Here is a 25,810-nt window from a genome sequence, read left to right on the forward strand (position 1 = left end):
CTTCATGTTATGAAACCTCTCGGGGTTAAGCACATTCAGTTGATAAATAGAGTGTTTTTAGAGGAGACTCCGTATCTGCTCAAATTGCAGTAATGAGAGTTCATAGGAATAGGAGCACAGTTTTTGACTTCCCATTATCTGCTCAGTGCATTCCCTCTTTTCAGGGATAAAATAGACCATTCTCCGCTTGACTCGGGGCTAATCTTAAGGCCAGATATTTTCTGTACATTTCTAGTCCCTGTAGTCTCTCCTGAAACCTCATGCTCTTTTAACTTCTTACCCCTTATTGCCCTGGCTCATTCTGTCCCCTTGATTGAATGGCTATAGATTGTTCACAGGGGCCATTCCTGTTTACCAGTATAAAAGAAAATGTTAGTCCTGTGAAGACTCTGGAAACATTTTAGCAGTTTTTCTCCCCTCCCCGCTGAGCGCTTGGTTGTTGTGTAACCAGTCCTCTAGACTTAGCAAATTGGCAGCTATGACTCTGGAATGCAAGTTAATTAAATTGTGCTTGTGTTTAGTTTTACGCAAGGTTGTTCCCCCCCCCCCCCCCCCCCCCCCCCCCGTTAGGTTTAGTCTATGTGGCTTTGTTATATGCAATCCTGGTAACTAGGGATACTGAGAGAGATTTTATGTAGTGGTGCTGTGAAGGGCAAGCGGTAGTAGAAAAGTGGAGGAGCCTGGGAGAAAGAATCCAGAGACCTCTGTGTTCCACCAGCATGTAAATCATTTAATAGGATACAAACGATTAAACAGTGAAAACCAACTTTCCTGAAGCAATTGACTTCCTTTTCTATTTATGAGCCAAAGAGAAGTTAGTGTTAAATAATTCTGTCCCTTGATGTTGTTGTATTAATGTCTGTGTGTGTTGATCACTTGAGACCACTTTCTCCTCCAGTTATCCGGGTTGTTTCAAAGAACCCAGGTGCCCCTACCTTCCAAGTCTAAGTAGGTATGCTGTATCTGTAAGGTTGGGGGTTAGGACCTCGGCTTAATTGCAGGTTGACCCTGTAAGCAAAAGGCGTTTTTCAGTAGTTTGAGATGGCCATCTTTCAGAGGTGAGTTGTACACTTTCCAGCCTTAGTAAACAGGACATACTGGGCCTTACTTGATTTGGTGCTCGGCACTTTATGTCCATTACTGATTAGTATACTCAGAGACAATCCCAAAGTAGGTGGGATTCAGGTAAGGAAACTGAAGCTCAGAAAAGTTAAGTAATTTGCCAAAGCAGCACAGATAGTGTAAATTTAAATACAAATCTCTGCTTTTCTACAAGGTTACCTTTATTTTGTTTTCTCAGGTCCTGATTGTGAATACTTTCTTTTCTGGTCTGTAGATTCAGTATTAGTGTGGACATTAGGGTGTTTATGAACTCATTTCCTCACCATTAACTTTTTTCTCTTAAATATGGTAGTATTCAGAATGGAAGTTATCTGATTATTCTGGGGCAGTTTAAGCACGAAGGGCCAGATGTTCGGAAGTAGCTCGGTTTTCCCAATTCTACCTTGACCCGATGAACATGTGCTGTCACTACCAGCTGCTTCATGGGAGCTGGTGGGTGGGGTTTGTGTGGTCGTGAAGGGAATGGAGAGTATAGGAGAGGCTCCAGCAGAGTGCTGACGTAGGGCTTCAGAATCTTGGCATCCAATCGGAAGATAGTTGAGGTCCTACAGTACCAATATGCTGAAGATCAGGGGATTTCTAAAAGTGCTAATGCTGAGAAATACCTAATGTAGATGACAGGTTGATGGGTACAGCACACCATCATGGCATGTGTGTACCTATGTAACAAACCTGCACGTTCTGCACGTGTATCCCAGAACTTAAAGTATAATAATAATAAAAAAAAGAATGCTGATGCTTTGAAATAGTCAAGTTATAGTAATCAACAATAGAGAGTAGGTAGAAAGTGATGCAATACATTCTTCATGGGATTGGAAGTGAATTTTTAGACATTAGGATAGAACTGTAATCTGTTTTTGAAAGATATTTTTCAAAGTTCTTTTCACATAAATTTGAAACAAGTATTTTTTTTCTATTTCTGGTTATCAGGATACATAATATTGTAAAGTCATAGGCAATTTATTTTAGCTTTTAAATAGCCAATACATAAAATGGACTAAAAGAAACTGTGATTAAAAATAAATTTGGTTAGAGTTGAAATGAAGTCCACAAATTGTTAACTTGTAAAATGAAATTCGTTCAATTTGTACAGTATAGCCCAACAAATAAGAAAAATACCATGGGATGACTCTTCAAACTGATTTTTTTTCTTTGTTTATGTTTGTCCTAAGTCTGTCCATAAACGTTGTGACTGAGTTATGCATTTAAAAAAGGTCTAGAAAAAAATGTTAATGTATATAGCTTTTCAGATACTACCATATGAATGCAAGAGACTATTTTCTTTCCAAATAAAATATATCTCCTTTATTTCTCTTAGATTTATATGCAATTATTTAACTCTTTTATAGAAGCCATCCTGTATTTGTTTAAAATTTGTCAAAGGTAGTTTATATGTTGTTCCATTGTTATCACTTCATGATTCATAGTGACTAAATGCAAAATGTCACTTCAGACAGCCTTATAATTGGGGAAAAATCTCAAAAATAAAGTATTATTAAACACAATTTTTTTTTAAGAAACTAAGTTTATTTCCTAAAGCAAATTCAGAAGGTAGCACCTTCCAAGAAACCTAAATAAGAAATTATCTTTGAATTTAGAAACATCTGTGTGACTCATCGAGAGGCGGGTAATAAGCACAAAGTTTAAAAATTGTCCATGTTCTTTAGAAATCTGAAGTTATGTTACTGCACTTCTGTTCAGGAAATGATAAATAACACAATCATGAGGTACATCTTGTTTTCCAACGATTTAAAAAAAATGCTTCCGGGTCATATTTAGGACTTTTCCCTTCCTTCCTTCCTTCCTTCCTTCCTTCCTTCCTTCCTTCCTTCCTTCCTTCCTTCCTTTCTTCCTTTCTTCCTTCCTTCCTTCCTCTCTTCCTTCCTTCCTTCCTCTCTTCTTTCCTTCCTTCCTTTCTTCCTTCCTTCCAGCATTGAAATGTAATTAAGATTCTTTAGATTTCTGCTTGGCAGTCTGTTTCTAGCAGTCTCTGATCATAAAGCTTGGCTTCCTGCTTTTTACTCTGCCTTTAAAAAAAACTTTCTACTTTGTTTAATTAGATTTAAAATCTACTGGGTAGGATTTTTTACTGTGATTGTACTTGAAATGTTGAATGATGACATTGGAATGTTTTCTAAACTCTATTTACATTCTCTCTCCTATCAGAGTGCCACCAGTTACAGATCTATTCTGTTGTTTCTTGACAATGTTTTAGAAAATATTATAATGACTAATTTTTTTTAATAGAGTAATAGCTCTTCCATCATCATGCTGTTAGGCAGGCAATAAGTATACTTAGCTCTTATTTTTAGGAATTTAAGCTGAAGGCCAGATGGCAAAGTTTTCATTGAATCAAAGCATAGCTTTATTTCAAAGGAAAAAAAATGAACCAATGAGTTGACTTAAGTTCAGGAGTTGTTTGGGATTTTCTCTGAACATTTGTTTGACAGAGACAGTTTCTCACTAATTAAAAGATAAATAAAAGACATCAAGGAATGTTGAATAAAAGAGTTGTATTGTTGTGAAGGAACTGATTTTGCCTTGTCTTTGCAGCAAGGTGAAACCTACAGCCCATAAAAGAAGATATCACCATGACATTGCCTTTTTAGAATATTGACGTTAAGAGCTCCTTAAGGGCATTTTTTCAGCAGGCATTTACCAACCACCTGTCATATGCTACTTTTCAACAAAAATGTGTAAGTTAAAAGGTACTAATGGAGACCTTTGCATTCTTTGTAATGAAGGAAACATCAGTACAATAGCACAATCTACTAAGAAAACAACAACAACAAAAAGTGTGTTTTCATCTCTACAGCCTCTGGAAAGAGAAAGCAACATTGAGGAGGGAAGGATTGAGAAGAGATTGTGTCAGGTCACTCTGATTGGGTGGAATGGAGAGAAATGTCTGGAGGGTGGAGGAGGAAGCAGGGAGATGTAGGAGACATACCCTAAGGCTTTGGCATTCCCATTATATAGCAGAGACCAGTGCTCACATGCTTGTAGAAGAGGCTGGACCTCCAAAAGGAATGGCTGTATGGGGCATCCAGGAAAGCTAGACCCTAGGGACCATGGCCCTGTACCCTGGCTTGGCACAGACACAATGGCACGTTCTGTCTAGCAGTCACTTAAGGACAGAGGCCATGAGCCTCTGGCAGTTCTCTGAGGAATGAAAGCTAGAGGTCCTTCCTTTGTTCTTCCAGGTTCCATGTAAGCCCCTTGGATCCTTGTACCATCCTAAGGAGGGAGAGACCCCTGCAAAATGTGCCTGAAAGATCTTTCTCATCAGCTTTTTGAGTGGGGAAGTATGAATTTATTTTATTTAAGAAAATAATGTGGCTTTTCTTGTACCTGGTGTAACAGCATTGAATCCACACACTGTACACCTTCAAGCAGGGCTATTCTGAGTTCAATTTGAGGGTCTAGGTGTCATGTTTTACTCTGAGTCTTCATGTTCTATACCTTTCCTGAGTCCCTCTCTTCCCCTAAAAGTCACTCATTCTATGTTTCATTTCTCAAGTCTAAGTATAATAAAAGCTAATGATAACATAAAGCTAAACAGTCTGTAATTACATTCGGAACTAAGTATTCAACTGAACACAAAATCTTAAGGGTGAAGGAGTTTTTAAACTTGTTTTTGACTACAAAAGCCCATTTTTAAAGAAAATTTTCCATGGACCTAAATGTATAAAGCAGCCAACAGTAGAGCTCTTTGGTTGAAATGGAGTAGGAAATTGAATATACCCCTTTAATCCATGATGTGGCCCCAAAGCCCCTTTCCTTGCTAACCTTGAGTTCTTCTAAAACCTACAATTTTAACCCAAAGTATGGGTAGTGTGGGTGTCAGGGATGGAATGTTAGACACATCATCACAGGCCAGTGGGGAAGATTATTTTCCGTAGGAGGGCCATTTGTTGTCCTACTAAGAGCAGATGCCACTCATAAGCCAGATGTGTCTGCGGGCTTGAATGAGCATCCCACTATAACATAGAGGGATTTTTATCCTGCATCAGTAGTTTATTCTCCTAGCAATGAAAATAATAAAGTTGTAAATATTCATTGCCATTGAGAGCCAAGAAATAGGAACAATCATTTAGTCATGCTCCATAGATACCTCCTATTTTCGGTCTTCATTTATTTATCCAACAGATATCTAACTTGTACCTATAATGTGTCAGTTCTATTCTAGACTCAGGGTACAGCAGTAAGAAAACCTGACAAAATGCCTTTCTTCAAGGAAATTACATTCTAGAAGGGAGAGGGAGACAATCAGCAAACATAAATCTTCTGTGAATATAAATTATGTGAGCTGTAATAAAACAGTTTTTTGTTTTTTAAAGAAGACTGCAATTCTGATGGTCTTGGGCATTGGCACTATTAGAAGTGGTTAGTGTAGTGCCTGCCCTACATTTAATAGATGTCTAAGAAAAGAGTGAGAAGGATTGCTTAGCTTGGAAGACAGATACTTCTTCTGAGGAAGCCACATTTAATGATGGGATTAGAGGGACAGAGAGACATAGATTGAGTTAATTTTTAGATTGTAAGTATATTCTTGATGTGGATGATACTCTGTTTTCAAAAGAAAGTTTGAAATTTCTCAAGCTCTTAGATATTCAAGGATGGTCATTGTTGATTTGACCTGAGACAACCTATAGTCAGAAGTTAGTACGGTCAGTCATATATTGCTTAACGATGGGTATACATTCTAAGAAGTGTGTTGGTAGGCGATTTCGTCATGTGCGAACATCAGAGTGTACTTACACAAACCTAGATTTAGAACATACTACACGTCCAGGCTGTGCAGTCTAGCCTATGGCTCTTAGGCTGCAAACCTGTACAGTATATTACTGTACTGAATACTCTAGGCAGTTGTAACACAATAAGCATTTGTGTATCTAAACATATCTGCACATAGAAAAGGTACAGTAAAAATTTGGTACTGTAATCCTTTGGGGCCACTGTTGTATATGAAAATGTTAAGAAAAATGTTGTTAGATGGTACATGACTTGTACATCCAGCATCCACTCATGTCGCAGTACCTCCACAGCTACTCGATAAATAGACTCCCAGCTGCTATCCCTACTTCTTCCCTTGTACCCCTAGAGTCTATTTCCAACACAATAGAGCAATCCTTTAAGAATTTCAGTCAGATTATGCCACTCTTTACCGAAAACCATGTAATGACTCTTGTGTTAAAGTTACGAAGTCCTTACAAAGGCCTGCAGAGCCCTGTGTGTTTGGACCTTCCCTCCTGCTCGGCCTCATTCTTGTGCTTGGTCCCTGCTCATGCTGCTGTAGCCACACAGGTCTTTTTGCTGATCCCGTGACACCTGCCGGGCAGACTCTTGCCCAAGGAACTTGCACTAGCTCTTCCTTGAATCTTCCTGAGACTCCCTTGCCTCTTTCAAGTTGTTGCTCAAATGTCAGCTTGGAGTGAGGCCTGCCCTGGTACCCTAATTGATATTGGGTGCCAATATTAACAATATTAATATTATTACCCCACTCCTATACCCTATATCTGCCTTACCCTGCAGTACTCTCTTCTTCATAGCACTTATTAACATCTTGTGTGATATACAAGAATTTTAAAATTACATTTATTGATATAGCTTGTCATTCTAGAGTATAAGCTTCCCAAGGCAAGGGAGCTATTCTGTATTCAATAATACATAATACAGAATAGTATTAATTGTTCTATAATAATTAATTATTATAGAATATATAGAATAATAGTTATTCTGTAATAATACAGAATGCTAAATAAATGAGTGCATAAATCAGAGGGAAACACAAGCCTTGCAGATGGAGGAAGGCGTGTGTTATACCTCCAATTCCTCAGGAAATAACTTAAAATATGTCATTAGATATTGCTGTTTTCCAAAGGGTCTTCTCTATACTGTGCTTCTAATGGATACTCAGCCACCTTTTCAAATTTATCTCTCCCTCAGCACAGTGCCCACTGGCACCAGCTCCTCTTCCTCCTCATGGGAATTCTCACTGTTCTTATTTTTTATTTTTATTTATTTATTTATTTATTTTGAGACAGAGTCTCCCTCTGTCTTCTGGGCTGGAGCACAGTGGCATGATCTCGGCTCACTGCAACCTCCGCCTCCGAAGTTCAAGTGATTGATTCTCCTGCCTCGCCTCCTGAGTAGCTGAGATAACAGGTACATGTCTCTATGCCCAGCTAATTTTTGTATTTTTATTAGAGATGGGGTTTCACCATGTTGGCCAGGCTGGTCTCGAACCCCTGACCTCAGGCAATCTGCCCGCCTCAGCCTCCCAAAGTGCTGGGATTACAGATATGTGGCACTGCACCCGGCCCTTCACTCCTTTTGTACTCAGAGCTTCCAGACCCTCATCCATACCTACCGAAATATCTTAATTTCAGCCAAATGAAGGGCCTTCCACCTAATATGACTCACCTCCTCAGAAGGCAGGGTAAAGTCCATGTTGGGCTGGTTGAACACACTCTTAGATTTTCTCTCTCCTCTCTCACCTCTTGTCTTTTACCCCAATCGTTTTACCAATCGGTTGTGCCCAAAGATACAGTGCTCTCCCCAAGAAGTATTCTTGTATCAGCAGCTGAAAGATTACATTCAGTCTTTTTCATCGAATGACATAACCTTGTAAAAGGTAAGGGCAATAGTGGTTTATAGTACTTGATTTCGAGCAGCATGGAGAACGCAGCGCTGACAGGCTCTCAGCACAGGCCCACGTGATGTGCAGAGCTGGGTCAGCTTTCTCCTCTGAGGGGGAGTTGAAGCTGAGCTTTTGACTTTCAGCAAGGGCTCAAAGACAGGGCAAGTAAGAGCAACATACAGTCAGTGGCAGGCTGGTGAGTAATTTTTGAAAAGGACTCTAAAAGTTAACAACCAGAATAATGACAGCATTTGCCAATAATATTGATACACAGACAGAGAGAGCCTAGGAAGCTGGAAGCAGTTGCAGAAAATCTCAGGGTGATTTCAGGCTAGGGATTATTATTTTAGCAGTCCGTTGTCAGAGACAAGAATACTGAAAAGAGCTGATCATCCTTTGGGTATGTATTCTTCAAGATCCATGTCATTCTGAAGTCCACGGGATCCATAATTGTCCCTACCATCTGGACATGTAAACTAGCTTTTTAGGCCATATAACTTTATGTACTGCTATTTTTGCAGCAGTATTAATTAACTGTCACATGTGTAGTGGAAGTCAGCTTTCGCAGTGAAGTATCTTTACTTGGTAAAATTATCTTCATCAGATGATGATCAGTAGAATATATGCTCTATTTGGGGATTTTGTTTGTTTGTTTTCTTCACTGCTATATTACCAGAGGCTAGAATAGTACTTTGTACATAGTAGACACTCAGTAAATATATATTCAATCAATGAATGAATGTTCCAGTTATCAATCTGCCATTGATTTAAATTCCAACATACACCTCTTAGAATTATAGATGATGTTAGTGGAAATATTTTCAAGATTGTATAGCATGACTTCTCAGGAAATCTCCCTTTGTCATCCTAAGGGGCCACTCAAAAGCCTGTTGGAAAATGATTGTTATAAGACAGTGATATTTATGGTAGAAAAATCTCTACAGAAACCTGATAAAAGCTCTCTCAGGGTGTTCAAAAAAAGTAGAACTGACTTGGAATGTCATCTCATCTGGATCCAATTCATTGCAAGACAGACATTTGTCTTTTGTTTAGAGAGAAAAATAAAGACAATGTTGAAGTTTTTACTCAAATCTAGTGCCCTTAAACTGGCCGAGTATCAGCCAACTACACTATTGCACAAGCACCAGGAACAAGGAAGTGGGTGTGGCATGGAGGATTGGGCCTGGATCCTAGCTTGGGATTTGGGGTGTTTTTCATCTTCCCCTAATTATATGGCTTTGGTCCATTTCAATATCGACCACATGACACTTCATTTCTTTCATCTGTAAATTACCAAACAAAATATGTTTGTAGTACTTTATTAATTGAACATTTTATACAAGTGGAAATTCTGAATACAGGTTAAGAAGAAATGAAACAGAAAGATTATACAAAAATTATTCTAGTTTTATAAAAGTAATATTAACTACCAAAACTGTGAACTTTCAAAGAAAGAACAAGAATAAAGTAACAATTTATGATAACTTAAAACCAAAGACAGCCACACTTCCAGATAAGGAACCACACAAAAGAAGTCAGTTTCTGCTGAATCAGCCAAGACAGGGGATATCAATAATCAAAACAGTGCAAGCTGTGCTGGGTTTTAAATTTGATCCAGATTTGAGATGACCTTATGCAAGAAATGGCTTTACTGGAGTCAAATATGTAGGGCCTTAAAATCTAGAGGTTAGGAGCTATTGAATGTTGAGCTTTCAGCTCCATTTCCTGAGGAATCATCGGAGCCATAGGTGGCGAATGTAATAATAATTCTTGTGAGGCATTGCAGCTGCTAAAATGCAGACATATGGAATTTTTGCACTCTCTAGTATAATACAGAAACAATCTCACAATAGGATAAACACTTCTTTCAAACTTTCTCTTAACCCTAGAGAGAGGATATTGTACAGACTGGATGGGTAAAATCTTAGTATTTTGGTTTTTCATTTTAGGTCTGGTTTTCTACGAATGGTTTAGGAGTCTGTATTTGTAGCTATAGGAGTGCACTCCTGTGCAGACACCATACTAAACATGTTGAATATTTTGGCAGTTGAAATCCATAGATGTAATTTGTATTGATACTGAAATTATGGACTATAATGGAAAATTGGGCTTTTGTTGTTGATATTGTGAAAATGTTACATGAAGTAGCATCATAAGAAACTTACCAGATCAACTAATGCATAATGTTCAATGAGTTGAAATGCTGATTTCCTTGATAGTATTGGGAAATAATTCGTTAATTTTGTTTTTTTCTGCTTTATGGCAATATATTCTTCTATTAGGGATTTAGGTAAGTTTTTCCATTGAATCGAGAACCTCCTGAGTGCCAGCCACTGGCTGGGTCCCAGGAACATGGGTTGGAAATATATTAATCGAGAACCTCCTGAGTGCCAGCCATTCCGCTGGGTCCTAGGAACATGATGGGAACTATGACAGACATGGGCTTTACTGACTGGAGCTTTCAGCCTGTACTTTTCTCTGTTTCTATTGCTGAGTTAAAATGTTCCATATTCCTGGATTCCCTGTAACTAGTCAACAAGGTTCGTCTTATCAAGGAATACATACTGCAGGGAATGGTGGCAGTGACCAGGCAACTCACCACACAGCCGACACACACACACACACACACACACACACACACACACACACACACACGCACAAAAGCTTTGGTGGAAGGGGAGAGAGAGACAGAAGGAGATTTTTGAAGGTTCTACTTAACTTTTCTTATCTGAAACTGGAGCTCATAAAAAAGTTACTTTTTTCTCAGCTAAAAAGATAAAACATCATCATTGTAAGAACATTTGTAAAATACAGAATACAATACAGTAAAAAGTAAAGTTACTTTAATCCTAATACCGAAGATAATATACCTCTCCCCATGCCAAACTGTATTTTGTTTTCTAGGACCAGTTGGTGTTTTCTCATCTCAAGTAGCTTGAACTTTGTCCTAGGACATTAAGTATTTTCTAAAATGTAGTTTTCAATGGCTGTAATAGTATTTCTCATTACGGTGGTATCAAAATTTATTTAACTAGCCGCTTAATATTGCATAGTGGTTATTTCATAGTTTCCTCATTTTAAACAATGATGGTTTGAACATCATTAAACATAAAACACATATTCATAATGATTTCCTTTTTATGAAGTCTGAGAAATAAGATGATTGCTGAGTTAAAGATTATGCACACTTAAAAGGCATTTGATGCACATTACCAAATATTTTTTATCTTAACATCCACTTGGTTGAGCTGATTTATCCTTTTATTAATGATCTTCCTGAAAAATTTTCTATCTTTTTGTCTTAAATTTATTGTCTACTGTAATTCTGAAGCAGTGGAGTATTTATTGCATTTTGAAAAGAAAAAGAACACCAAAATTTTAAAAGCGCAAATATAAAAATGTAACTGTGTTAAGTAAAAAGAAATGAAAATATTATTAGCGAATGCCATTTCCTATCCCTTACGCGAAAATAGAAGCTGACATTTTAACTGGCATTTTCATTAAGGTAAGTAAATACGTTTCAAATACAGGGCACCCGGTCTCTATGCTATGTTCAAACACACATCCATTTACTGACTCTGTTTTTACTGGAACTTTCCCTGTGACACATAGAGTAGCTTTTAAGAGAGGTAGAGTTTTTAAATGTTGTTCAATTAGTAGCACTGTACTTTGACATAATTTTCAATTATTTAGAAAAATACACCCATTGGGTATTCTCCCCACATAAATTGTGCAATTGATGAAGCTACCCTCTTACTCTCTGAACATGGATGCCTCGCTCTGCAAGCCCACCAGTGAACTATCTCCTGCTTTCCTCATACAAGCAAGCACTCTCTGTATGATTTCCAGGTAATTTTCCAGTTAATGTGCTAGGATGCCAAAGAAAAATTGGTGACAATAAAACTGAGGGAATTTGGAAGCAAATCTGTTGAACAGCAAAAGAAGATTTTCTATGTATTTATCTTTTGTAATCTTAAAATTAAAAAAAAAAAATCTTATTCTGACATTATTTCCTGCCCTTTTTTTTTTTTAGTGCTCTGTGGAGGGGGTGAGAGCTTTCTGTGTGCCAGTGGAATCTGCATCCCCAGGAAACTGCAATGTAATGGCTACAACGACTGTGACGACTGGAGTGACGAGGCTCATTGCAGTATGTGACAAGCTGTTTGGGGTTTGTCTGAGTGGACAGGGATTCTCAAATCCTGACAATCATTGGCATTTGCGTAGACTGTTTTTGGTTTGCCTTTCTAAAGTGAGCAAACATGTTTATCTTCCCCCAGAATGACAGCAGCATATTTGCACACCTTTCAAAGGCATGGTTTATTAGGAACTCAACAGGTAGACGCTGCATTGGAACAGATGAGGGATTGCAGCATTTTTGCACAAAGTGGTTTAAATTGGGAGAAGGCTTTGGTTTATTTTGTTTGGGTGAGAATTTTCATTTTTGTTTATGAGTATGAAGGTCAATGTTTTTTAAAAAAGGATATTTTTATGACAATATTTTCACCCTAATGATTTTTAACTGTCATGACACAGTAAATACAAAGCCTCTTGTTTTGTTTTTTTGTTTTTTTTTTTTTGAGACGGAGTCTCGCTCTGTCACCCAGGCTGGAGTGCAGTGGTCGGATCTCAGCTCACGTTTTTTTGTTTTTTGTTTTTTTTTTAATGCTTCTTCTAAACCTGGAGATAGTCAATGGCACTAACTGTTTAAAATCCACTAATCAGTAGATTCCGCCTTATGTGTCCTCAATTTATTCCCCATTGATTGGTCATTTTGACTTAATTAGCCAGCGGTTTGTCCAATATAGATTCAGATTTCAAGTTGTTTTGCAGTTACAAACTGGAAAGAAGGGGAAAACCATCCTGAAGAAGTCCATTGTAGGAAACAAAGCTGGTGTCCTATTTGTTCACCCCTAGTATGTTAAAAAAAGAAAATAATTACACTGTGTAATCTGTATTCAAAACAGAACTATATGCAATTAGAACACTATATGCAAGTGTTCTAATTGTTCTTTAAGGGTTATATAAACAGCCACAGTTAGTATGGCAAGAGCTCATGGGAATTGCCAAGGTGTTGTAAGTGCTTGAGAATACTGATCTTCATTGAAAAATTCTTTTGGTCTGTTTGCCAAACGGACCAACTCATCTTTCCTCTGATGGGCTAGGATGGACGCTCCTTTGTCCTGTTGAATGGCAGAACTACTGAATGGCAGTTTATCATGGTAACATTTCAGGTCAGTGTTTCCCAAACTGGTGTTCCATATAGTATCTGAGTCTGGAATAATGCTTGAAAAAAAATAACTTTGGGAAATACTCTCTATCAGATCTACTTCTTAGAGAGTTAGAATACACATTTGTATAGTAGAGGTTCTGAGAAATCCTGCAGTTTAAAAAAAATATGTTTGCCTAACTTTGTATTTCATCAGAATTATTCTCTCATGTGAATCCTCACCTTTATTTGTTCATTTATTCATGCATTTTTTATTCTGCCTAATATCTAGTATCCCGTGGAACTTTAGTTATGCCACGCATATTTCAGGAAACGTTCTTTTCAGTAAGACATTTGTGTTTTACAACTTGGAATTTTCTTTTCAAAACAACGCATGGCACACAATTTTACATAAAAAACATTTTTATAGGCTGTATATTTACACTGGGAAGTGCTGCTGTGGGCTTAGCAGAAGATACTGTGCAAAGCAGCCAAAATAGGGATCTTTAAATAATTCAACGTAATTATATCCAATTTATGGGATTTGGTAGAATCTCTAGCTATTCTCCCATTGTGGCCCATGTTATGGCATTGTTCAAATTCTGCATGTGCCTGTATCTCCTGTGGTGGGCCAACTATGGTTTTATCATATGTTCCTCAATTGTACTGAGCATTGCACTCCGAACCCTGTAAGTGATTTCTGCTGCATTTGTTAAAATTAAATTTGAAGGGGTTAATTTTCCTAGTCAACAATGTGTTACTGTTCTGCAAGGCATTTACCAATGTCCAAGGGGCTGAAACATTTATTAAGGAAAATAGATATGGCCCTTTCCCATGAACATACCACAAAAATGATCTGTTTGGTCCATTGAGGAAATACATCCCTTCAGAAAACTTCTGTATGAAAACACAGGCATCGAAGGCTTCATATGCAATTGTTTTTGACCTTACAAGGACATCTGCTTTTGAGCTTTAAGGTTAAGTGCTTGTGGTGTTTCAGCATGAGTGTTTATGGAGGGTGCCATACTCCTGTTGTCACTACCCTGTGGTGAAGGAATAGTATAAGTCTGAATTAGGCCTGATGTGAATCAGAGTGTGAATGCAACCCACAGATACTCAGGAGAGGAGAAGGAAGTTTTGCTGTGTGTTCTCAATGAGGAGCAGAAGAAAATGCCTACTTCCTAGGGTTCTCGCAGGTAGGCAAGAAAGAGGACTGCCAGAGGAGATTATGCTTCTATGGATTAGATGCAAAAATGATCTCTACTAAGCACTTGCCTGCTTTTGTAAAACATGGGTCATATTAGGTGGCCTGTGTAGTTCATTGAGTTGTTAATTTCCTTTTTAGTCAGGTTCAAAGGAAAGGAGAGAAGAAACTTATTATTTGTGAGTTACCTAATAAACTATGCTAGAAGCGTTTACCTACATGCTTCGATTTAATTATCAGCAGAGGAAGTGTTATCTACCCCCTTTGTACAGGTGCAGAGACAGAGCTTAGGGCAATGAATACATTTGCCCATGGTTCGCTAAATGTGAAACCCAGTCTTAAATGGTTCAAAATCTAATGCTTTTTCTTTCCCCTGGTCTGCCTTTGACTTGTCCTTGTCCATAAAAAAGTTCAGATTTAGTGAGATTATACTCTGATTATTTATATTGCAGGAAAATGTTTTCAGTGATTTTGATGTGTTACAGCTTTCAGAGGTAATCGTTTATTAAAGAGCACTCCAGGTATCTGTGACTACTTACTGACTTTCTCCCCTAACTGGTTTTGTCTTGTCAATCTCTTCTTAAGTATTTGTTGAATGAAAAGATTTCCAAACACTGAAACAATTTTAATGGTGTAGCAGAAAAATTTTCAAAAATCAGGAAAATTTTAGAAATGTCTATCTCTGTGGCTTTAGGCAGGCCATTTCTGTAACCCTGGCTTTTGGTATCATCATGGATGGCTGCATGCTGGCCTCCCCAGGAAGCCCCACCTGCAGAGATTTTGATTCAGTTTGTCTGCAGTGGGGACCAGGCAGCAGTACTTTTGTAACGCTCTCCAGGTAATTCTAACAGACAGCCAGACTTGGAAGTACTGGGCTAGAAGGTGCTTGGTGTCTCTTTTGTTGTTAAGATTCTATAATCTTTTGAGTCTATAACAAGCTCCTAGAATAGTGCCTGGGACATAGCAAGTGCGTAGTAGATGAATACTTCTTAATTTTAAATTGGAAACTCAAGTTGTCACAGTGAAATAGCTGCCACAAAGTTCACACACTTTATGACACATAAAAACCACCATCAAATATTTTTCAAAATCATTTTCTGTGAATTTTGTGTAAAATTGGTTGACTTATTTTTGAGGATGGTGGTTATCTAATTGTACACTGAGTGTAATACGGTGTAGTAATGACTACTGTAAGTTCTTGAGTCAGGCTGCTTAGGTTTCGAGCTTACCATTTCCTGCCTCTGATAACTTAGGCAAGTTACTCAACCTCTCTGTGCCTCAGTTTCTTCTGTAGTACAATGGAAACAATAAATAGTGAATATCTCTCAAATTGTTCAGAATAATGATTCACTGAATATAAAGCATATAGACCAATGTCTTGCATGCAGTAAGTCTCAAAGAGCACTGGGATTTGTGGTCATGACTGTTGTCACTCTTGTTATCTTATTGTTCCTCCACTCCCACCCAGCACCTCTTGTTACTAGGTGCAGAGAATGACCACTGGAAGTCATGGGGACAGCTGATGATATCAGCTGATACATGTAAGGTAGACAGAAACACTAAAATATGCACAACAATTTTAAAAGCAGCACCACGTGAAGCTATTTTTGAATGGAGGCAGCATAAACAGCACAACATAAAAATTATATTCCAAATGATGTTTGAATCATCAAAATGACTATAATAATCTTTCTACTAAGATGTAGCTGCAAGTAAATGCTAGAAATAGTTTCATCAAAATTATAAAAAAACTCACTCTATGCTAATGGAAGAAGTATTAAATGTTGGGAAATTTTACTTTTTGTATAGTGGCAATCTGATTATACTGAATCAATCAAACTATTGAATATTCTTTAATTCCTCTATGTGTGAATCATGTTTTAGCTACCTAGTAAATGGAAAGATACTGTTAAGACATGGTTTCTTTCTTTATGAGGCTTTTAGTCTAATCACAGAACTAACATATATACATAGAAACTATTAAATACGCTTTAAAAAAAATTTTTTTTTGAGATGGAGTCTCGCTCTGTCGCCCAGGCTGGGGTGCAGAGGTGTGATCTTGGTTCTCTGCAGCCTCCACTACCCAAGCTCAAGCAATTCTCCAGCCTCAGTCTTCTGAGTAACTGGAACTACAGGCGTGAGCCACCACGCCAGGCCTAATTTTTGTATTTTTTGTAGAAACAAGATTTTGCCATGTTGCCCAGGCTGGTTGTGAACTCCTAAGCTCAAAGTGATCGGCCCACCTCGGCCTCCCAAAGTGCTAGGATTACTGGCGTGAGCCACTGTGCCCAGCCTAAATATGGTATTTTAAAACAATATAACACACACAATATCACAAAGTCAAAAAAAATTGATGTAAACAAGCAAACAAAAAAAGCTTGCAGCAGGGAGTCCTTCTAGTAAAAAGAGTAGGATAACTAGAAGCTGGATTGCATAGAGAGCTGATGGAAAAGATGGGATTAAAGCGAGGCTTTGCACTCAGGTGGTGTTTGTATACTGTGCAACATGATTTTCAACTCTCTAGGTGACATTTTACAATGCATGGAGACTTTTTTTTATTGTCACAACTGTGGGAGTGGAGGGAGGTGTTACTGGCATCTAGTGGGTAGAGGCCAGAGATGCTGCTAAACAAACTGCACTGCACAGGGCAGCCCCCAACAACAAAGAATTACCCAGTCCAAAATGTCAATGATACTGCCGTGGAGAAACCCTTTTCTAGAGCTGGAAGCCAATAGTAGAAAGAACTCAGAGAGTCAAGAAGCCTGGTGCTTCTCGTGGCTCTGCTGTAAATGAGCTGAGCAGCAGTGGACAGACCATGTAACTCCTCTGGTCATTTCCGAATGAGAGGGTTGGATGAAATAACCTCTGGTTCTTTCCATATTTAATCTTCTGTGGGTGGAAACTGAGCATCCGTACTTGCATCTTGAGTTGAGGCAACACATTCATGTTTATAGTCATAGAGATCGTACAGTTGAGAGAAGCCCTTGAGAAAAAGGCTTTCTGTGTGTTAGTTTTCTGCTTTAATTTAATGATAATTTTGAGAGACAAGAATTAATAGTGTGCCATATAAGATGTCAAACTGAAGTCAGTATTAACATGCACGAATTTCAGAAGAAACATTTTGTATCAAGCTCTCCTTAAGAAAAAAAAAGCTGTAGCCAGAAAAACATCTACCTTAGGTCGTGCAAAATTATGCTTGTTATTGAGCAAGAAAATCACAGCAAGCACTTTTGCAAATTTTGATTTCCTGGCCCCAAATTGTGCTGACAACACTTCTTTCCAGGTCAAATAAACATTTATTTCAATAAAAGGAGACACTGTGATCTTTGCTATTTGCTATGTATTTCTGGCTTTGCAGTGCCTCTGGTTAAGGTTTTGCGTGTTTACTAATCACACAGACCTTAGGGAAGTAACAGATTACAGATTGTTTTCCAAATGCAGCTCATTTTGTATCTCACTTCTAAAAATGGTTTCTAACCAAGCAAGTTATAACAGTAGAAAGTTGAATCCGCACCAGGGAGAACAATGAGGATTTAAAAAAAATGCTGGAGTCCTCTCCATTTATGAAGTAATTTAATAAATAAGGACATCAATTTTTAAAATATCTCTAATGCAGTGTTTTAGTATGAATTACCAGGGGTCCTAGAATGGGTCTCATAGAAGACAAAGAAACTTTTGGAATTTTTGATGTGTTCTTAGGTTAATCACATTCTGAAAGGGATATTTCATTCCCCAGTTGTCCTGCCATCAAAAAAAGTGAGTGTACTGCTTACAAATAAGTTAACTTGTAGGGTTTAAAATGTGCTGAAACACTGTTCCCCATCCTCTGGGCGAATGCATGCATGTACTTTGCACTGATGGTCAAGTTGAGAAGCCTTATTTTTCTGGCTATTGCTGATTCTAGCATGTTGACTCAAAACTTCCCACAAGGGTAATTTAGATTAAGACAAAAAAAAATAAAAAATAAAAAAGATCTTTTAGAATTTCACAAGGTAATGTATATATCTTGATGCACAAATTCCCCAGGTCTGTCCTGTGGGCAGGAGAACCAATGTCATAACCTTTCCACTCAGCTGTCACATGTGTGGTAGCCTCATTCAGCAGCGGGGTTCAGGGTGGGGAAATAGCGCCCTCTGCTGAATGGGATAAAATACCATTGTCAAAGTGACAGCTAGGACTTCTTAGTTCTTATATTTTCCCTTATGGTGGCTGTCCTTATTTGAAAATTATTCAGGCTGGGGGAAGTGAAAAATAAAAAGTACTTACAAAGTTCTGTATGCGTGTAAGTGTGGACTTATATGTATATATGCGTGTGTGTGTCTGTGCACATACACACCTTCCAAATGAAGACACTGAACAGGTGATTTCTAAGGCCCATTCCATTCCTAAAATGGTGTGATTCTAAAAACTTTAAGAAGTTTTTTTTTAGAAGAGTGCCTTTTCGAAGCAGAAATTTATGATTCATGCATATGTGAGTGTCATATTTTGGCATACCTAATGTTTTAACTGATCAATGCCAAAGGCTTTGCATAACGAATCGTCATCCAGTGTGAGATGTTTACAGTGAAGTGGTGGCTGCTACTGGTTGTATGAGATACAGGCTTCTGCTTGAGGAGAAACAATCAGCTGGAATTCAGGAGACTGAACCATTGACTGCTTGATTTCTGGCCATCATCAGCCAAGTAGACTGATCTTCAAATGTTTTTTTTTTTTTTTCCTCTTTCCTTTGTTTTTGCTATTTTCTCTGTTTGAAGTATGCTAAACTTTTCATTACATCCACCCTGCTGAAATTCTGCCCATTTTCTGTATTCCTTCTCCAGCCTTAAGCAAGCTGTTTTGTACTTAATTTACTTTAAATAAGGGAAATAAAAATATATTTAAGAAATCTAGTTTCTGTGAAATGCAGATTTCTTTACATATATTGATTTTAAACATTTGTACAGTTTTACTGAGGTATAATTTACATCTTATAAATTTCATCTATTGATTTTTGTAAACTTATAGAGTTATGCGACCAGCCTCACAATACAGTCTAGAATGTTTGCATCTCTCACAAAATTTCTCTCCCACACATTTGTAGTGGAATCAAGTCTAATCCCTCAGCTACTGTAACTACTTCTCAGACTTCTGTTTATATAAATTTGTTTTTTTCTGGGAATTCCATAAACGAGTCATATAATATGTAATTTTTGTATCTGATTTCTTTCACATAGCATAACTTTTTGGGGTTCATCCATACTGTCACATATATTGGTAGTTTCATCCTTTTAATCACTGAGTAGTATTTCACTGCATATTACATTTTGTTTGTCCATTCCAGTTAGAGAGTACTTGGATTTTTTTCCAGTTTTTGGCTTATGAATAATGCTGCTATGAACATCTATATATAAATCTTTGTGTGGATATATGTTTAATTTATCTTGGGTAGATTCCTAAGAGTGGAATTCACAAATTAATTGTATGGTAAGGTTGCAGTTACCTTCATTAGAAACTGCCAGTTTTCCAAGGTGGCATTATTATTTTATAGTCTCACCAGAGATCCATGAGATTCATTTTCTCAAAATCCTTGCCAATGCTTGCTATTATCCATCTTTTCCATTGTAGCCATTTTAAGGGATGTGTAGTTATATCTTCTTGTAGTTTTAATTTGCCTTAGCTTATTTTTTTTTCTTTTGTTTTGCCCTGCCCTCTCACCCCCCACTGCCTTTGTTTAATGACTAATAATGTTAAGCACCTTTTCATGTGTTTTTATGTCTTTCATGAAGACTTTCTATTCAAGTCTTTTGACCATTTGTAATTGAATTATTTTTCATCTTATTATTGAATGTAAGAGTTCTTTAGAGACTCCGGATATCCAAATTTCTTTATCATATATATATAATTTGTAAATATTTTTCTGGTATTATCCCAATACCATTTTTTGAAAAGAACATTCTCTTTCCATCGAATTGCCTTACACACACTGTTTCATTAAACTCTCCTCTTTCAAACCCTGTTAAGTGGCTGATTTTGTCCCAGTTTCATAGATCAGTTCACAGACTCCTAGACTTGAATTAACAATAACACACTAAAAGTCCCACAGCTAGTAGATGGCAGAACCAGGATAGGAGTTCTGGTTTACTGAAGGATAAGACTGTTTTCTTATTAAAATCAGGAAACCATTTCCCCTGAACGTTGTTCATTTCAACATTAAACTATGAGCGTCCTGAGATTACATAGCGCTTCTCTTCTTGCCACTGTAGTCTTTGGACAGTACTTGTTTATTTGAGGATTACATTATGAAACACCCAATAGGCTTAAGCAGTAATGTTTATGTGAAAGGAAATAACAACTCTATAATCTAAATGACTTATTTTATTTTTATGTTTATGCTTACTACTGACAAACCTAGACTTTCAACTCTAAAGAAAACATAAGAGTTACTAAAGTCTATTCTACATGAACAGGAACTTCATTAGGAATGATGGTGCATTGAGAATGCCTTTTCTCATCTTTAACAATTAAGGATCATTCAGGTGACATAAAATGGAAGTCAGAGAAACACATCAGAAAGTGATACAATCACTTGGCTTGGGAGCCACTTATTTAAATGGCCTTGAACAGATTGTTGTATCTCTGTGTGCCACGTTCTCACCTATAAAACAATAGTATGGGCCAGGTTACCATTAGGGTGTCCCTTCCATGACTGGCTTTTGTTAAATATTGTACTACGGTAGCATTCTATATGGCTCTGATGACACATTGGTGGCTTCTTTTATTTGCAGACTGCAGTGAGAATCTGTTTCACTGTCACACGGGCAAGTGCCTTAATTACAGCCTTGTGTGTGATGGATATGATGACTGTGGGGATTTGAGTGATGAGCAAAACTGTGGTAAGTAGCATTGTTTCCCCAAAGGTTTTAATTTAAAAATCACAGAAATTTTTGACCAGAAACTTATAGTTCATTATGTGTTAATATGATTAGCAGTTAAAATTACAAAATGATTGGTTTCTTGTGTTTTAGAAGGAAGAAGTTTGTTCAATCACTGTCCTCAGTAATGTCTTACATGTAAAAGTAATACATAAATAATCATATTAAGAAAATGTTTAAGAAGTGGAATGGGAAGACTGGTAAAGGTTGTTAATGCATTAATAGTTTTTTTCCTCTCCTCAAATGTGTTCTGTTTCTCCTCTGGTTAGAGCCAGTGGCTTATGTTAGATTTTGGCCCTTTGAGCAAACTTTGAGGGTAGATATATTGTCTGTGCCTGATTCCCTTAGTACATGTGACAGAAGTCCCCTCCTCTATTTAATCCCCAAATAGTACAAGGACCACCTATGCAGCAGCTACCCAGCGTTAGGATGATGCATTTGTTTTGTGTACACATGCTGATCTTATCTTTTAAAGAATAAACTCACTTTTAAAAGAGTCATGTTCAATTCTGAATGCCATCTCATGAATTAAAATCAGCAAAATTCCTCTTGCTCATTTACCTTTTTGGCTTTGTGACTAGGTTCAGAATTTTTAGGTAGCATATTATTGAGTGACGCAGGAACTTTGCAACATGAACAAAAGGGCAAACGGGGATGAGGATACACCCTGGACAAATGATATGAGACAATGTCCAGCATTAGAAAACATCAAAATGAATGTTTGGAAAGGATCAGGGATGTGGTCAGAGGAAGGCATTAGAATCATGACTGTTAGGAATAACCCCATTCTAGGAAACCTAGTGGTTTCTAGGGGCACCATCTCGCAGCCACTTGCTGTATCTGTAAAAATATTTTAAAACGTGTGTGTACAAACCATTCCTGTGTGACCAGATAGATGTGGATTATTGTTTTTTTCTGATAATATTTTATTTTTATTTTATTTTGATTAATAATAGTTGTACGTATTTATTGAATGCAGCATGATATTTTAATACATGTATACAATATGTAATGATCATATCAGGGTAATTAGCATATCCATCACCTCAAACATTTATCATTTCTTTGTATTAGGAGCATTCAAAATCTTCTCATTTAGCTATTTGAAAATATGCAATAAATTATCATTAACTATAGTCACCATCTAGTGCTATAAAAACCTACAACCTGTTCCTCCTATCTAGCTGTAGTTTTGGGTCAGTTAAGCAATCTCTGTCTTTTTGCGATGGAGTCTTGCTCCATCACCCAGGCTGGAGTGCAGTGGTGCTATCTCGGCTCACTGCAACCTCCGCCTCCTGGGTTCAAGTGATTCTGCTGCCTCAGCCTCCTGAGTAGCTGGGACTACAAGTGCGCGCCACCACGCCCGGCTAACTTTTGTATTTTTAGTAGAGAATGGGTTTCATCATGTTGGTCAGGCTGGTCTCTAACTCCTGAGCTCGTGATTCGCTTGCCTTGGCCTCCCAAAGTGCTGGGATTACAGACATGAGCCACCACACCTGGTGGCAATCTCTCTTTACCCCTCCTCCTCCATACCCTTATGGCCTCTAGTAACCACTGTTCCACTCTCCATTTCTATGAGATCAACTCTGCATATGAGTGAGGGCACACGGTATTTCTGTTTCTATGCCTGACTTATTTCACTTAACATAATGTCCTCCAGGCTCATCCATGTTGCTACAAATAACAGGATTTTATTCTTTTGCCATGGCTGAATAGTATTCCATTGTGTAGATGTACCATATTTTCTTCTCCGCTCATTTTTTGATGGCACAAATTGATTCCATATCATGGTTATTGTGAGTAGTGCTGCAATGAACATGGGGTTGCAGGTGTCTGTTTGATATACTGATTTCCTTTCCTTTGGATATATGCCCAGGAGTGGGATTGCTGGGTCATATGGAAGTTCTATTTGTAGTTTTCTCAAGAACCTCCATACTGTTTTCCATAATGACTGTACTAATTTACATTCAGATGTGGGATATATCCTGGGACTAACTAGTCTTGAGACAAAGGATGAGAGGAAATTGTAATTATATAGATCACAGAAATTACACTTGTAGGAGGCCTTAGAGATCATCAGATTCAACCCTTCCCTTTACCAGTGAGATAATTAGGAAAATGCAGGGCATTGAAAATGAGTGAGTGTCGTTTGGTAGTTGGATAGGTTAGTGGAGAGGGCCAGCTTGCAGGTAGCATGTGAGAAAAAATGGTCTTAACAGGCAACATAATTCCTCTGAAGATAGCAGGCTGTCGTGAAGTTTGTGTGTTCGGATGCCGGTTGTCTCCATCTAACAGCAATAATTATCACTTTCCTTCAGACCGGCCTCTGCCCTGGCTCCCTGTGCTCTTCTGGTTCCTGCCCAAGCACCTCTTGTGCTTTTCTTCTTTTCTCAAACTTATGTCTTCCCTATACTTTCCTCTATTGATCCAAAATACCCTTTAAGATCCATGGTCACTCCAGAAGTCTGTCTATGACCATGGCACTGTTACTAGACTTATACTTTCTCATGGAATCTATTATTCGTGAATCCACATACATCTTCTAAAACTCTGCTTATATTCAGGGTATACCACCTCTCATGGCAAAGCATCCTATGGATTCTGCCCTTTGTGAGAGGGAACTTATCACTTAGTTCTTTTTCACTAATATATAAAGTTGAAGTCCAGGCTAAAAAGAATCATGAATATAACATCAATATTTTGCATGGCTTACTTAGCAGTTCTTTTGGATATAAGGCCAGGCATGCTGGCATGTCCTTGTAGTCCCAACTACATGGGAGGCTAGGATGGGAGGATCACCTGATCCTAGGAAGTCAAGGCTGCAGTGAGCTATGATCACACCACTGCATTCCAGCCTGGGAGACAGAGAGAGACCCTGTCTCAAAAAAAAGATAATCAATTAAAAACTTAAGCTTAGCATCAGGAGAGATGACAAGGAGATACCTGCCTTCCCAATCTACCAGACAGGTAAGTTATAATTCCTAGAAACGTGAGAGAGCTGTTACATATACATGAAATCCGCTAGCTGCATTGTGAAACACAAATCACAGTTCTGCTTTTTGAACCAAGGTAGAAATCATGAATTTTTCATAAGGAAAGAAAATGACAACTAAAGAAAACAAAAGCCAACAACAATAAGAACAAACTATGGGTCCTGGGACAGCTAGAGTAGTGTTACTCATCTGAAAAGCAGACCCATCTTACCCCACGGTGATGGTGGTCAGTGGGGCATATGCGTGGGGAGGGCGTGGAATTTTAATTGGGCCAGTCCTATTGTAGAAATGTTATTGAAGGTATTGGAGCCATTGGAACACACTCTCTTCAATGGGAACCGGGAGCCATACAATCCTGCCTGTTTGTCATGCTGGTTCTCTGCATCCTCGTGAGTTTTCATTTCTCCAGATTGCAATCCCACAACAGAGCATCGCTGCGGGGATGGGCGTTGCATTGCCATGGAGTGGGTGTGTGATGGTGACCACGACTGTGTGGATAAGTCCGACGAGGTCAACTGCTGTGAGTGCTCTGAGGATGTTTGTCTTGCTTATTTTTCCATTTCTGGTTCTCTAGGCTGTACTCAAGGTTGAGGACTGTATTTAAGACTCACTATATACACAGCATTCCAAGGGAAAGATTCTTATACTTTGGTTTTGCCTGTAAAGATCACCGAGTGGTGGGATGACAATAGCAATGGAGTGTATCTGACTTCCACACCTCTCCCCGCAAAACTCCAAGCGTCATTTGGCTGATCTAGCCAAGTGGGTGTCTGTTTTCTCTCTCATTGCTCCATATGTCTCTTTTGTGCTTCTGTGACTTTGTCAAAGGTGATGCTCTGCCCACAGAATGGGGGACCTTTCTTCTGCACACAATATATGAGTAGTTAAGATTCCCTGCAGGAGTGCCCTAACATGTTCTCAGGGGCCTTTTGTGGAAGAACATGGAAAGAATCACCAGAGAGAAGAGAGACTTTAATGTTCATATGATGATACACAGAGAGAGCATAATAGGCCGGGCATGGTGGCTCACGCCTGTAGTCTCAGCACTTTGGGAGGCAGAGGTGGGTGAATCACCTGAGGTCAGGAGTTCAAGACCAACCTGGCCAACAGTCTCTACTAAAAATACAAAAATTAGCTGGGCGTGTTGGCAGGTGCCTGTAGTCCCAGCTACTCAGGAGGCTGAGGCAGGAGAATCGCTTGAACCAGGGAGGTGTAGATTACAGTGAGCCAAGATCAAGCCATTGCCCTCTAGCCTGGGTGACAGAGTGAAACTCCATCTTAAAAAAAAAAAGAGACAGAGAGAGAACGTAGTGATAATATAAATTTATAGACTGTTGTGTTTCTTAGTGAATGAAAATCTTCAGACAGTTGTTATACTTCAAACTAATAACAAGTATGGTTATTAACACTTTTTCCCCCTAGAAAATATAATATACCCATTAGAGAATAATATACACGATTGAATAGAAGCTGTCAGGTGTTAAGAGAGAATGCAGTTGACCTGAAAGAGTTAATGTGATATGTTCTTTTGCATATTTAATTATACTTTTCATTTCATCTTTTTGTATCTAGTAAAAGTTAAGAAAGTTGATTTTATATATAAGATTGAATATTTAATTGGCTTATAATTTGAGGCAAAAATAGAAATGTGGATTATATATTTTTTATTTTGACATAAGAAAAGTCATATAAAAAGTCACAATGTGTGGCTCTCCTCTTCCCTAAAATGGATTT

The 25,810-nt window shown here is 38.1% G+C and overlaps 1 protein-coding gene across 9 annotated transcripts in view; it reads left to right on the forward strand.

Annotated features, from left to right (window-relative positions):
- The window catches only part of CORIN (corin, serine peptidase), a 270,543-nt gene that overhangs the window by 152,957 nt on the left and 91,776 nt on the right, over positions 1-25,810 (forward strand). For 6 of the 9 annotated variants that reach the window (XR_007725852.1, XM_050791596.1, XM_050791599.1 and 3 more), the window contains 3 exons: positions 11,796-11,909; positions 20,937-21,044; positions 24,486-24,596. Coding sequence is in view for 8 of the 9 variants with exons in the window: in XM_050791596.1 (XP_050647553.1) it covers positions 11,796-11,909; positions 20,937-21,044; positions 24,486-24,596 (333 nt within the window). In the remaining variant the exon portion in view is untranslated. The remainder of the gene's footprint in view (positions 1-11,795; positions 11,910-20,936; positions 21,045-24,485; positions 24,597-25,810) is intronic. The other 3 variants (XM_050791598.1, XM_050791594.1, XM_050791597.1) reach the window with 1 other exon arrangement.

Source organism: Macaca thibetana, chromosome 5 (assembly GCF_024542745.1).
Source record: "Macaca thibetana thibetana isolate TM-01 chromosome 5, ASM2454274v1, whole genome shotgun sequence".
In the NCBI taxonomy this organism is placed as follows: Eukaryota; Metazoa; Chordata; class Mammalia; order Primates; family Cercopithecidae; genus Macaca; species Macaca thibetana.